The following is a 13,418-nucleotide window of genomic DNA, read 5'->3' as shown; positions in this document are numbered from 1 at the left end:
TCTACAGTCTCGTGCCCTGTTCCCCACTGACGCTGCTCCATTTAGCGAAACAGTCGTGCCTAGTGAGTTAGATAACCTGCAGCGACCCCCCACCCCCCACCCCCACTCCTCCGAAAATAAACAAAGGGACCATAAGGATCATTAAACCGCCCGCTTATTACCCCACCCCTTCAATGAAGTAAAAGAAGACCCCAAAAATAAATACAAAATTAAAAAATAAAAACACCTGCCAAATTAAAGAAGTTTGTAACATGAACTATAAGAGATGATTAAAAGAGGAATGGGTTCAAAGGGATCCCTGCGTCACATTTCACACACAAAAAATAACATGAGATTTTAACCCACGGCAACCTTGGAGACCACAGGCGAACGACATACCAACTACGCCATAACGGGTTACAATTATAGATTGCGCTCACAACTGTTTTTGTCTGCTTTTACGGGCTATGTAAGGATCATTTTGTTTAACTTCAACTAAGAACTTGATTTACAGACACATTTTTAGCGGAAACACCCTGAATTGTTTCAACCGAGTTGAAGGGTCGTCTTCTGAGTATGTACTACAAACATTTTGATTAAAATATTCAAAGAAGTTTGGGAGATCTATTGATGTTCACGTGTATGTGTGGTTATGGAGTCGTCGAGTCGAAGACTGTGCGGAAACGGTACGCCGATTACACCATGTAACATATACACAACCTATATACTATGGCTGTGTAGCCTAATCACAATTAAATTGGACGTGCACTAACCATACATTTTAATATTTTGAACCGAGTGACACCAAATGCTTTGATGTTCGAGTCTGTACTTTCAAGCAACACAGCATGATTCATCCCATGTGTTTTACACCATAAGTGCAGCAGAAGTCCCTATACAATCTTCATGTATCATATCATTATATAATCTATGATATATATTAATCATATATGTATAGCTAAGGCTATACACTTATCATTGCTTGCATTAAACCAGACAAATAGAGACAGACAAAGATAGGGACAGACGGCGAGACCGACGCGGAAACAGATAAATACAGACAGACAGGAGGAGAAAGAGAGGGAGAGAGAGGGAGAGATCTAAAGACAGAGACAGACAGCGGTAACAGCATCAAAATATATAATTTAACAACGATATCTAAAAGCATAATACTATTGGTGGTATATGAAGAAAAGTATTGAAAGGAGTGCCTGGCTGGATAATAGTAGGACTACGAATAATTATAAGTTTTAGTTACAATCGTGTGGAGCTATCTTTGAAGGTATACGCAAAGATTCAGCTCATTTGACTCTAAAACATCCGATATCTGAGTACGGACAGTAAAACAGAAGGACTGCGTGACTGTATAGCATTCTGTATATATATGCTATTATGCTTGTACTGTCTTATACTGTTTAAAACGTTCGCCAGAGACGTTTCTGTTTAGCACTTATTTGAGCCTCGTGCTGTTGTGTTTTTTCATCTTGTCCTTTCTATTGTAGTGTTGGATAAATATGTATTTAAACCAAAAGAAGGCGTACTTCTCTTTTTAACTGTCAATAGACACTATACAGTGTTCGATGAAACAACGCATGCGCATCAGTTCAGGCGCAGTCAAGTCCAGACTCCCTTATCGAAGATATTAGGTACAGAGTTGCTCTTACTCGTTTCCGCGCAGGAGTATCCGAAATCAACGCTCACAAGTTTCTGTACGCACCAAACCAAACGACAAGAAACTGTCCTCTCTGCACAGCTGATAAGGCCTAAAAAAAAAATAGGTGTGGTTACGGTAACCCGACCTACCCTATTTTTAGGGGCCGATCCTATAACTTTTTATTACATTTGTCAAAAAAAAAAAAAAAAAAAAAAAAAAAACAGTGCAAAAAACGCAATGAAAGCGAAAGCGCCCGTGTCGCACACTTATTTCCCTGTCAAGTACCGTACTTTCAAGCGCCTAATCCGTGTATGAAATACGAAAAAAATCAAAGAGACCGCTTGAGTACCAGTCAAACAACTTGTGATAATGCATGTTTCAGCTACTAGGTACTGCCCTGCCTTTGATCTGGCCGCACACACAGATTTCCACTCTGTTAAACTCGGTCACTGACCGGTCACTGACCCGGATGCAGGAAGTGTTTCCTCTCTCAGATATGACAGGGGAACCACCTCTCATGGCAAAAACTGGGTCATTGACCCCTGGGAAGAAGGTCGTGTCTTTTAACAAGGCCACCCAGCTATCACAATGCCTTTGGTCACTGACCAGTCACTGACCCCGATCCAGGAAGTGTTTCCTCTCTCAGATATGACAGGGGAACCACCTCTCATGGCAAAAACTGGGTCATTTTGGTGCGCCCTATTGGCCCCCTGCGTCCAATGGGTGACTGGATTACAATTTTTTTTTTTAAAGAATGGGGTGCGTCTTAGATAACAAAGCGCCTTGTCACCCGGAAAGTAGGGTAGGTTTAATTTGTACACATTAGAAAAAAAAGTTAAAAAAAAAAAAAAGTGATTGCCTACCTACCTACCCTATTTTTTTTGGCTATGTTACCGTAACCACACCTATTTTTTTTTTTGGCCTAAAGAAGATGAACACCATGTTGTATTTTTATGTCCTTTTTATCAAGACCTTCGAGCAAAGAATTTGACAATCTCGAACTCTGAGACGCTGCAACAACAACTTGTGTATTTCTGTGGCAGTAATGAGGATAATGTGATGAACAGCTTCAGCAGATTTGTGTTCTTCATGTTACAGAAGAGACGAACCCTTATAAATCAGGTTCAGTGACATGTCATCAGGGTCTTAATGTATTTGTTGAATTTTATGCGTGACTATAATTTATAACTGTGCAGATACTATTGCTGTTTTTTTTAACCACTATTGTAAGGGGCTGTGGCCTTAGACAATTAAAGATTTGTTCTTGTTCTTGTTCTTATTTTTTTTTTCTCTCTCTCTCTCTCTCTCTCTCTCTCTCTCTCTCTCTCTCTCTCTCTCTCTCTCTCTCTCTCTCTCTCTCTCTCTATCTCTCTCTCTCATAATTTATTGATAGTGATACTAATAGTATTCCTTCTCCCCTCACGCTCTCTGTATCTCTCACGGTCCCTCTTTCTCCCCCCCCCTCCTACCTCTCTCTCTTATCTTATAATACATTTCTCTCCTCTATCAATAAATTTAGAATACGATATTATCTCTCTGTGCCTCTCTCTCTTACTGTCAGTGCGCGCGCACGCTTATTATGAGATAAGGGAGGTAGAGGTAGGGGGGGGGGGGAGGGAAAGGAAACATGAGCTAGAGACGGAAAAAGTGAGGAGAGAGAATACATTAAATATATATTATGTAAGAGAGAGAGCGAGAGATATATATAAAAGAGAGAGAGAGAGAGAGAGAGAGAGAGAGAGAGAGAGAGAGAGAGAATAATGTAAAGCGCTTAGAGAACGTCAAGCGCTATATAAATCTCCCATATAAATAAATAAATGAGTGAGAGAATACTATAAATATATTATGGAAAAGAGAGAGAGAGAGAGAGAGAGAGAGAGAGAGAGAGAGAGAGAGAGAAAGAGAAAGAGAGAAGAGAAAGGAAGAGAGAAGGAGAGGGATAGAGAGAGAAATTCTTACTTTAAATGCATTGATAGAGGAGATAGGGAGAAGAGGAAAAGGGAGAGAGATCGAGATGTTTTTTGAAATTCATTATGAGATAAAAGAGAGAGAGAGAGGGAAGGGAGGGGAGAGAGAGGGACCGTGAGAGATACAGAGAGAGAATACTATCAATATATTGTGGAGAGAGAGAGAGAGAGAGAGAGAGAGAGAGAGAGAGAGAGAATGAGAGAGAAATTATTACTCTAAATGTATTGATAGAGGAGAGAGGGAGGGAGAGCAGGGAAAGGGAGAGATATGGAGATAGGGAGATAGATAAATGTAATTGTACTCTAAATGTATTATGAGATATGGGAGAGGAAGAGAGGGACCATAAGAGATACAGAGAGAGTGAGGAGAGAGAATACTATAAATATATAGCTATTCTGATGGACACGTGGGGGAATTCGGGGGCTGTGATTGGATGGTCTCTTCCGATCATCAAAGCATAATAATACGGAAGTCGGCCATTTTTGCCAATGTCCAAAAGCATATTGGCAATAACAAAGACGCATGGTTCCGGTTTACCCATCTGTACCACACGATGTTTCAATCGACAACAGCTAGCATACACTGCCAACTTGAAATTCTTCTCGGGAATGTTTTTCAGCTTTACAAATGTCGATAGCATACCCTTTTCTGCTAACTTCCCGATGAAACAGGACTAAACCAATTATCTTCTGTCCCTAAACACCACAAAATGCCCAAAGTCGAAAGATGTAGTACAAACAGGGGAGTAAAACGGAACAGCCGTTTTTGTGTGTGTGTGCGCTCACAGTTGCCGACTGACACAAACTTTCGCATTCGGCTTCCCACACTAAATACCCCACTTCTCCTCTGAAGTATTGATGTACAACCCATGGTACTAACATTCATGCAGTCGTTTATAACTGAGGTTGAAAAATTCGCTTCGTGACGAGACAGGTATAAATGCCATTCACCCAAACTGAAAACTTCGCTGCCGTCTGCTCGCGTTGGACGGATTAGCTGTTCTCCTCCCCTTGGTGCATCCTAGTTCTTCAGTTGTTTCTAGTTTTCCGTTGATGTTGTCTTTTGGTATTCTTCATAAGTAGTCTTCTTCAAAATTAAAAAAAAACTCAAACTTCTTTTTGTTGTATACGAATGAACTAATAAAAAGCTGTTTAACAGCTGTGTTGTCAAATCGAGTTTTTTTCCAAAGTCAGTTAGTTATATGAAGTCTTATATCGCGCGCGTATCTCCAGACTCGGACTCAAGGCGCAGGGATCTATTTATGCTGTGTGAGATGGATTTTTTTTTACACAATACATCACGCATTCACATCGACCAGCAGATCGCCGCCATCATAGTTTCGGCGCATATCCTACTTTTCACGGCCTATTATTCCAAGTCACACGGGTATTTTGGTGGACATTTTTTTTTTTATCTATGCCTATACAATTTTGCCAGGAAAGACCCTTTTGTCAATCGTGGGATCTTTAACGTGCACACCCCAATGTAGTGTACACGAAGGGACCTCCGTGTTTCGTCTCATCCGAAAGACTAGCACTTGAACCCACCACCTAGGTTAGGAAAGGTGGGAGAAAATTGCTAACGCCCTGACCCAGGGTCGAACTCGCAACCTCTCGCTTCCGAGCGCAATTGCGTTACCACTCGGCCACCCAGTCCAGTGTGGCGCCTGCGCAAAACTGATGCGCATAAGAAACGGCGTCTGCTATCAAAACCTGAGATCAACGCATGGACGCAAAAACTGTCATTTTGTAAGTTTGGAACAACAAATCAAGGTCAGAACAGCTATATAATGGCTATTGTATTTTCAGCGTAGCAATAGGGTCCGATATTTAGACTCGAACAAGTGTAGTGCGACTCGTCTTCGACTCGTCGGCATTATACTTGTCTTGTCAAAATATCGGACCCAAGTGCTACGCTGAAAACACAATAGCTGTTAATATTATGCGAGAGAGAGAGCGAGAGAGATATAAAAGAAAGAGAGAGGGGGGAGAGAGAGAGCGAAATATAGAGAGAGAAAGAGAGAGAGAGACTCAGACTCAGACTCAGACTCAGAACTTTATTACAAAAGGATAAAGGTTTTAGGCAAAGCCTATTCTTCCAACCTGTCCTTTATACAACACATAAAGACAGACGCACATTACAAATATAAATTCAATCATATAAAATACAGAAATACATTGTACAGAATGCAACACAATGTGCATTTAAGGAATTACATAAGGAGAACTCAAAAAATTACAAAATTACATTGACATAGTTATACCTTTCATTTGGGAATAAGTTGCTCCGATCAGCTACACATCCGTTAACATTAGTACAAAATGTTTAACAAAATAACAATCGAACAAGACATTTCATTCACGAATGATGTGTGAACGTGACTGTCTCTTAAACATTTTCACTGAAGTTGCATTTCTTATCTGTTGGGGTAAGGAGTTCCAGAGAAACGCTCCCGAGAAGGCTAAACGAGAGAGAGAGAGAGAGAGAGAGAGAGAGAGAGAGAGAGAGAGAGAGAGAGAGAGAGAGAGAGAGAGAGAGAGAGAGAGACGAGAGAGACGAGAGAGACGAGAGACGAGAGAGAGAGAGAGAGAGAAAGAGAGAGAGAGAGAGAGAGAGAAAGAGAGAGAGAGAGAGAGAGAAAGAGAGAGAGAGAGAGAGAGAGAGAAAGAGAGAGAGAGAGAGAGAGATGTCTAATAAAGTTTGTTTTCAGGCCTGTATGATGTTTACTATTCACTTCAATGTTCTTGTTATGTCAAGTCAAGGGAGAGATAATTATATGGAGATAGGGAAAGAGATAAATATAATTGTACTCTAAATTTATTATGAGATAAGGGAGAGGGAGTGGCGGAAGAGGGACCATGAGAGATACAGAGAGAGTGAGGAGAGAGAATACTATAAATATAAAATATATTATGTAAGAGAGAGAGATAAAAGAGAGATAGAGAGAGAGAGCCGCAGAGAGAGAGCCGCAGAGAGAGAGAGAGAGAGAGAGAGAGAGAGAGAGAGAGAGAGAGAGAGAGAGAGAGAGAGAGAGAGAGAGAGAGAGAGAGAGATGTCTAATAAAGTTTGTTTTTAGGCATGTATAATATTTACTATTCACTTCGCTATTGTTCATTCTTTGTAAAAGATTGTTTCTACTCAGTTATTTACTGTCAATGATGCTTGAGACACAAGAGAACGATTGCTGTTATTTTTAAATCTGCAGTGAGAACTTTTAGGTTGTGTGTAAAAAGTTGGTTCTGTACGTATATTTCATACGTTAAGTACCTTTGAAATTCAAACCGCTACTACTTGACAAAATGATGAGCCTTATTTACGAAAATAAAGGATCGTAGTTCAAACTGTCTGTCTATGGATGTCTGAATTAAATGTGCTGTCCCGATATACAGGTCGAAATAATACGGCCACCAACATCTCTATTTCTTTGTAATAAAACCTTGGAAACGCAGGCGACGTTAAGTACCGCTATGTCCGTACGGAAAGCACTAAGTACCGCTATGTCCGTACAGAAAGCACTAAGTACCGTTGGTCAAAACACCAGACTACTCCCAATTAGGGCTATGTTTCTACTCAGTTATTTGCTGTCAATGATGCTTGAGATACAAGAGAACGATTGCTGTTATTTTTAAATCTGCAGTGAGAACTTTTAGGTTGTGTGTAAAAAGTTGGTTCTGTACGTATATTTCATACGTTAAGTACCTTTGAAATGCAAACCGCTACTACTTGACAAAATGATGAGCCTTATTTACGAAAATAAAGGATCGTAGTTCAAACTAACATGCCTACATATAAACAGCAGACACCACACACAAAAGCATTATGTACATGGGTTTTAACATCGCAGGTACTTAGCGCGGTACCTAGTGCAGCCAAGGTCTATGCACGGTACCTAAGGCCCTCTCATACGGACATGCCGGTACTTAGCGTCAGCCTCGCACACACACACACACACACACACACACACACACACACACACACACACACACCATTTTTGCATACAAGCTACTTGAAGGCTCACCATACATAAGCGACATATGTCTGAGGGCATTTACTAGAAATAAATCAATGTCCGAAACTCCCCTGATATGCAATACAACATTATCCAAGTCCAGCAGAGTAAAATTAAATAAGAACAAACAACAACAACAGAAAAGTGGGTGAGGTGGGGGGTTTGGATTAGCAGAACAGTGGAACCCCCCTTTTAAGACCTCCACAAATCTGACAAAATCAGGTCTTAAAAAGGAGGGAGTCTTAAAATGGGGGTCAATTTACAGAGGTTATGAACAGAAAGTCTAAAAAAAACCCAGGGTCTTAAAAGGGAGGGAGTCTTAAATTAGGGGGTCTTAAAAGGGGGGTCCCACTGAATGTATCAAGGACTGACCATGAATGGTGTGTGATGCCCAAGAGCCAGCAGCCTCAGCCCCATCCCGTGCAGAATGTTGATCATGCCGGCCATGCCAGCGTACTTGCCAAAAGCCACCACGCGGGATCCATCAGAATCCGACATCTTCTCATAGTCTATCAGGCGGATGTTCTGAAATGCCATAACAAAGCACGTGATGAATACATGGATTTAGAGTTCGGTAAGAAGGGTCTGTAGCCTCATTTCAAGCAACGTCTAATATGTCTACGAGGTAGCTGTGTAGATGAGAGATGTGTGTGAGAGGTGTGTAACTGAGGTTTGTTTGTGCAATTGGATTGGTAGTGTCTGTTAAGTTATCTGCGCTTTGGTCTTTTACCCAACATATTAGTACATAAAGTAATTCATGAAGAAGTTATAAATGTCCATTGTATTTTTGACCAAATCATGACATTTGACACAGATATATATATTGACAGTCATTGTTCGCCTCGACAGCTGGCAAGAGCTCAGAGAAAAGTGACAAGTCTCAAGCTGTGTCAAATGTCACATCTAAATTATGACACAGTGGTACCAGTGCCATGAGAACCCTCCAATGAGAGGACATCTCTTATGAACGGGCATCTTCTGTTGTCCATTTGTCTGTCATCTTTACTAAAAAATGAACTCAGCTTGTCCCAAGGGTGTCTTTTCGTCCGAGTTCTACTGTGCACACCTTTTCTAGAATAGCGTCCAGAAGTGGCATGTTGTCTTCCTGGGCCTTGATGGTGTGCGAGAAGAAAGCATAGGTTTTGTCAGGCAGGAGAGTGTCGATGGGGATCTGCTTCACTCCGATGATGAAGGATGCCTCACTGATGTCTTCTTGTATCACCGCCCCCATGTTGGAGTACTCCTGAGTGGACAAAAACCAAGGTAGTGTGAACGGTTGACAAGTACAAGTTCACTGGCTAAAGACTAAAGTCTGTCCTTAATTGAGCACGAAGTCGACTTGGTGAAGCTTCGAGAAGCCTTTATACCAAAAACCGCAGCTACGGCAAAGTACTTTGTACCCTACTTCGCTTCGCAAGTTTTGACATGCGACAAAGTTGTTCTTTTTGTCAGAAGAGAGCTTTTTGATTCAAGATGGACGTAGTAATCACACTTGAAAGAGTTGAGTGCATTACCTTGGAATTCGCGAAGCTATGCTGAAAGTAGTTCAATTAAGGGACGAATTCTCGTTCCGGGAGCTTTGTGAAGTGAGCTACGCGGTTTCGTCTTCGTCCAATTTAGGAGAGGCTTAAGGCGCATCATTTTCAAACAAGTTCAGCTACAAAACATAACTTCAACACACAAAAAAATCCTCTTCTATATATATATATATACTAGATGAATACCCGCTTCGCCGGGTACGGCTGCGCCGGGAAGAAGTTGAGCCGAATACCCGGCCAGCGCACCGCACGGAGGAAGGGAGACAAACGCGGCTGAAAACACTGGAGAAGATAAGGAAGAGTTACTGGGAATGGATCGAGAGAAAAACCAAAATCTATATATATATATATAACAAAATCAAGGAAAAGAAAAGCCAAACAAAGAATTTCAAGTGGCAGCCCAAATTTTTGACCTGTTGCCAGGCCTTCCTCAGTATATATATCTATATATATATACGACTAGTGTCTGTCTGTCTGTCTGTTCGCGATGCACGGCCAAAGTTCTCGGTGGATCTTTTTCAAATTTGGACACCGTATTCAGCTACACCCCGGACACAACCTCATCGATGAGATATTTCAACACGTGCTCTCAGCGCGCAGCGCTGAACCGATTTTGGTTCCACCTGAGCTACCCGGGCCCCCATACCGACACACCAAAGCCGCTAGACCACATCACAACGCCAAAGTTCTCGGTGGATCTTTTTCAAATTTGGACACCGTATTCAGCTACACCCCGGACACAATATCATCGATGAGATATTTCAACACATGCTCTCAGCGCGCAGCGCTGAACCGATTTTGGTTTTTCTGTTCATTTCACCATTCCCAGTAACTCTTCCTTATCTTCTCCAGTGTTTTGCGTTTATCTCCCTTCCTTCGTGTGGCTTCAATCCATATTCCCGTTTCTACGTTACTATTTTTAGAATGTCACTGCGCTGTCCAGAACGCTTCCCTTGCACCCGTAAGTTGTTCTTACTGTCAAAGTGAAAAGGTCGAATCAATTTATAGCCACGCAAAAAATACACTGTCACCTATCTCTATATATTTATAGATATAGATATACATATATATATATATATACGGCTTCTCTGTACCTGTGGATTTTAGATTTCTGTTTGTGATGGGGTCTAGCGGCTTTTGTCTGTCTGTATGTTCTGGCATTTGAGAAGCCACAACAGAGAATATAGGGCTAAGAAATAAGCTCTAAAATTCTCAATCCCGTTTGATAGGACTTTGCCTTCAAAGGTGAAGGTGGTGAACCGCCACGCTGTCTGTCTCTGTCTCGCGATTCACCCCGGCGAAGCCAGGTATTCCTCTAGTATATATATATATATACACATATCTCATTATATGGCAACGCTTTCACCAACATCCGTAGCCGTGAAGCAATTTCTTCCATGTCAGTCGCGAACATCTTTTGTACTAAAACTAGTCAACTTACCTGCATGCTGTATGCACGCCTGTCCGAGGGTTGAACAATGACCTTCACTCCTTTCTTGACCAGTTTTCGGACATGCTGCGGCGCCAAAGGTGCCCGTCTCTCCCACACGTTAATTGTCTCCCGGCGAACGGCCATGACCGCTTTCTCGTCTGGCCATCGAGCGCCTTTCAGAGATGACGAGAGAGCCCTCCACTGACAGCCTACCCCTCGGCGAGGTGTCAAGCGACACAGAAGTACTTGCATCATGCTGGTAACAGCTCTCAGCTGTTAGGTCTTTGATTTCAAGAGGAGACTCACACTTCAGGTTCGACTGTAATGCTTGACACTATGTCAAAATCGATTCACCCAAGATCTAGTTTTTGTATTCATACATAGTTACTGTAATTGTGTCCTTTCATTTGTCTATCAAACTGTCAGTGTAAGTCAAGCTGCATGAATGCCACAGTTCAAGAAGTTGTACACAAAAGTGTACTTCAAAATTCTTAATCTCATCCAGCAGTCAACTGTGCAAGTTGTCGTTTCTCAATTGCTTCCAAGTCTGACCTGCACATGAGACAGAAATAGCTGATAAATACCAAACATTATTTTAATGACTCCGTCTCCTGTGAAGAGAACTTGAATTATCCTTCATGTTCAAGCTAAATCAATCACAGGTTCTATTTTTTAAAAATAACATATATATTTAAAAACTTACACTAACAAATGAAACCCATTGCACACTCTATGTTTAATCAAAACAAACTCACAAGAATTCAATTTGCCTCCAGTGTAAGCATCTTCTGAGTGTCTTTCTCAAACATACAGGGATTTCAAGCTTGTATCAACAGAGTCATGTGCAACATACTATCCAGGTTTCCCAATTGCTTAGTTTCCGGCCGATTTATGTGGAGCACGTGATGCGCACAAAAAATATTGGCGGTCTAGAAGTGTCGTCTGCGCAATGATCGCGGCGGCTTTCTTGACCGCCAAGGACGACCGCGCACGTTGTGAGACGTCATTCGTTAGACCTCAATACAATATACCTGGATTAATCTGTAACAGTGCAAACAATAGCTACACCAAGAGTTAAAACTTAAATCTTCATGCAGATTAGTGTCAAGACAAAAGAAAACCTGACTGACTTCACCAGAACAGTCAAACCTACTTTCATACAATGCCTCACCTGGTGATGCAATCAACCGTGCTCGCTCAACCTAACATGTGTTTCATGTCTACAAAATCAATAGTATCAATTCAAAGAAATCGAATGGATTCGTTTTAAAATGGCACCGTGTTCTACTTCTTTCGATCCTTAGACAACACACACAAAAAACATAGAAAACTGCGCAATTTGTTTCGAAACAACAGAAATCACGCGTAAGGATAGCAACACACTCGTGGTCCGGTTTTACGCCGCTCACGCGGACTGCCGAGAAAATGTCGGTCAGAATCTCAGATCGTGAAAATATCTGCAAATAACTGCATGGTCCCTCAACAACAAAAACAATAGTGTTGGAAGGCGTTATCTGTTTTCTGTCCTTGGTAATTCAAAATGCATGCCAGCTCTTTCTAGAAGCAGTATAAATCTGTAAACTGTAACCTTTGGGAAGTCGGCACCCAACGTCTTGCAAACTCGGCAATGTGTCGTCAACTCGAAAACAAACAAGGTCAAGGATGTTTGGAATTGTTTCCCATCGAAACTCGTCTTTAACAGTCATTTGCACAACGAACACGACATTTCACAAGTATATGCAAGCAAAGGAGTGTCATAATTACCTTAGGGTGTCAACAAATCTTACTTAGAAGCAGACAAAGACATGTTCTTCTGATTTACAAAGAGATCAACACACGCTTTTGCGCCCGACAGCAATCAGAAGGTTACTGAGTTTTCGGCCAATCAAATCCATGGTTCGGGGACACACCTTCCGGATAGGGTACTTCTGTCTGGATAGGCGCAAGACTTTCTGTCTTACTTTTTTGTCTTACCTGTCTCTCTCCCTCACTCTCTCTCTCTCTCTCTCTCTCTCTCTCTCTCTCTCTCTCCCTACTTCTCTCTCTCTTTCTCTCTCTCTCTCTCACTCTCTCTCCATTACTTATACATTGGCCAGGGGCGGTCCTAGTCGTGGATAAGGGGGTGGTTCCAAATTGGAGCAGGGGTCCAGCTAGGGGCCGCTCGATCAGGCCCCGGTGGGGTCCAGGGGCAAAGCCCTGGTGGGGGGTCTGGGGGGCTTAGCCCCCCCAGATGCTGAAGGAATTTTATTATTTTTTTAGGTCAATCGGAGGCCTCTCCTGGAAGATAACAATTGGTATCTATTCAGTAAATATGCGTGTACAAATATGTGCACCTTTGACTTTGAGAAGGCAATGTGCTATTTTATATGAACTACTATTTCAGTATAGCATTTGGAAGGAAGGAAAGCACAAGCGCTTTATTTTTTTACTAAAAAAAACAACAACAACAAAAACGGATAGGGCCGGGGGGGGGGGGGGTTCCGGGCACCCCGGACCCCCCCCCCCCCCCCCCTAGGTCCGCCCCTGTTGGCGTGAATTGATGTTGGGCTAATTTTTGGACATCTTTTGACATTGAAATGACTGTGGTAAGTGTTTCAAAAGGTGTACTTACCCGCCCGTTCCAGTAGAGGCATTCGTCTCAGTTGTAGATCATGAAAAATCATCCAGACTTTTCTGCTGCGGGATAAAAGCATTCTTCTACCGGGATGTATAGCCTACCAAAAATTCAAAGGTGTATTTTTTCCAGTAAAGAGTGGGGGTTTCAATTCTGCTAAACTGATCGCAGATTGGAATTGACATTAAGTGTCCAATCAGAGACATACATGTATACCAAAATCA

The 13,418-nt window shown here is 41.9% G+C and overlaps 1 protein-coding gene across 3 annotated transcripts in view; it reads right to left on the bottom strand.

The window, feature by feature from the left end:
• LOC138964916 (alpha-aminoadipic semialdehyde synthase, mitochondrial-like) overlaps positions 1-12,443 on the bottom strand; it is a 63,143-nt gene extending 50,700 nt beyond the window's left edge. For 2 of the 3 annotated variants that reach the window (XR_011455245.1, XM_070336988.1), the window contains exons 1-4: positions 12,345-12,443; positions 10,590-11,132; positions 8,677-8,853; positions 7,983-8,135 (exon numbers count right to left, since the gene is read on the bottom strand). Coding sequence is in view for 1 of the 3 variants with exons in the window: in XM_070336988.1 (XP_070193089.1) it covers positions 7,983-8,135; positions 8,677-8,853; positions 10,590-10,835 (576 nt within the window). In the remaining 2 variants the exon portion in view is untranslated. Of the gene's footprint in view, positions 1-7,982; positions 8,136-8,676; positions 8,854-10,589; positions 11,133-12,168; positions 12,216-12,344 lie in introns of those variants that run through there. The other variant, XR_011455246.1, reaches the window with a different exon arrangement.
• Between the last annotated feature and the right edge of the window lie 975 nt (positions 12,444-13,418).

Source organism: Littorina saxatilis, linkage group LG4, assembly GCF_037325665.1.
Source record: "Littorina saxatilis isolate snail1 linkage group LG4, US_GU_Lsax_2.0, whole genome shotgun sequence".
In the NCBI taxonomy this organism is placed as follows: domain Eukaryota; kingdom Metazoa; phylum Mollusca; class Gastropoda; order Littorinimorpha; family Littorinidae; genus Littorina; species Littorina saxatilis.
This window is presented reverse-complemented; position numbering and strand designations above follow the sequence as displayed.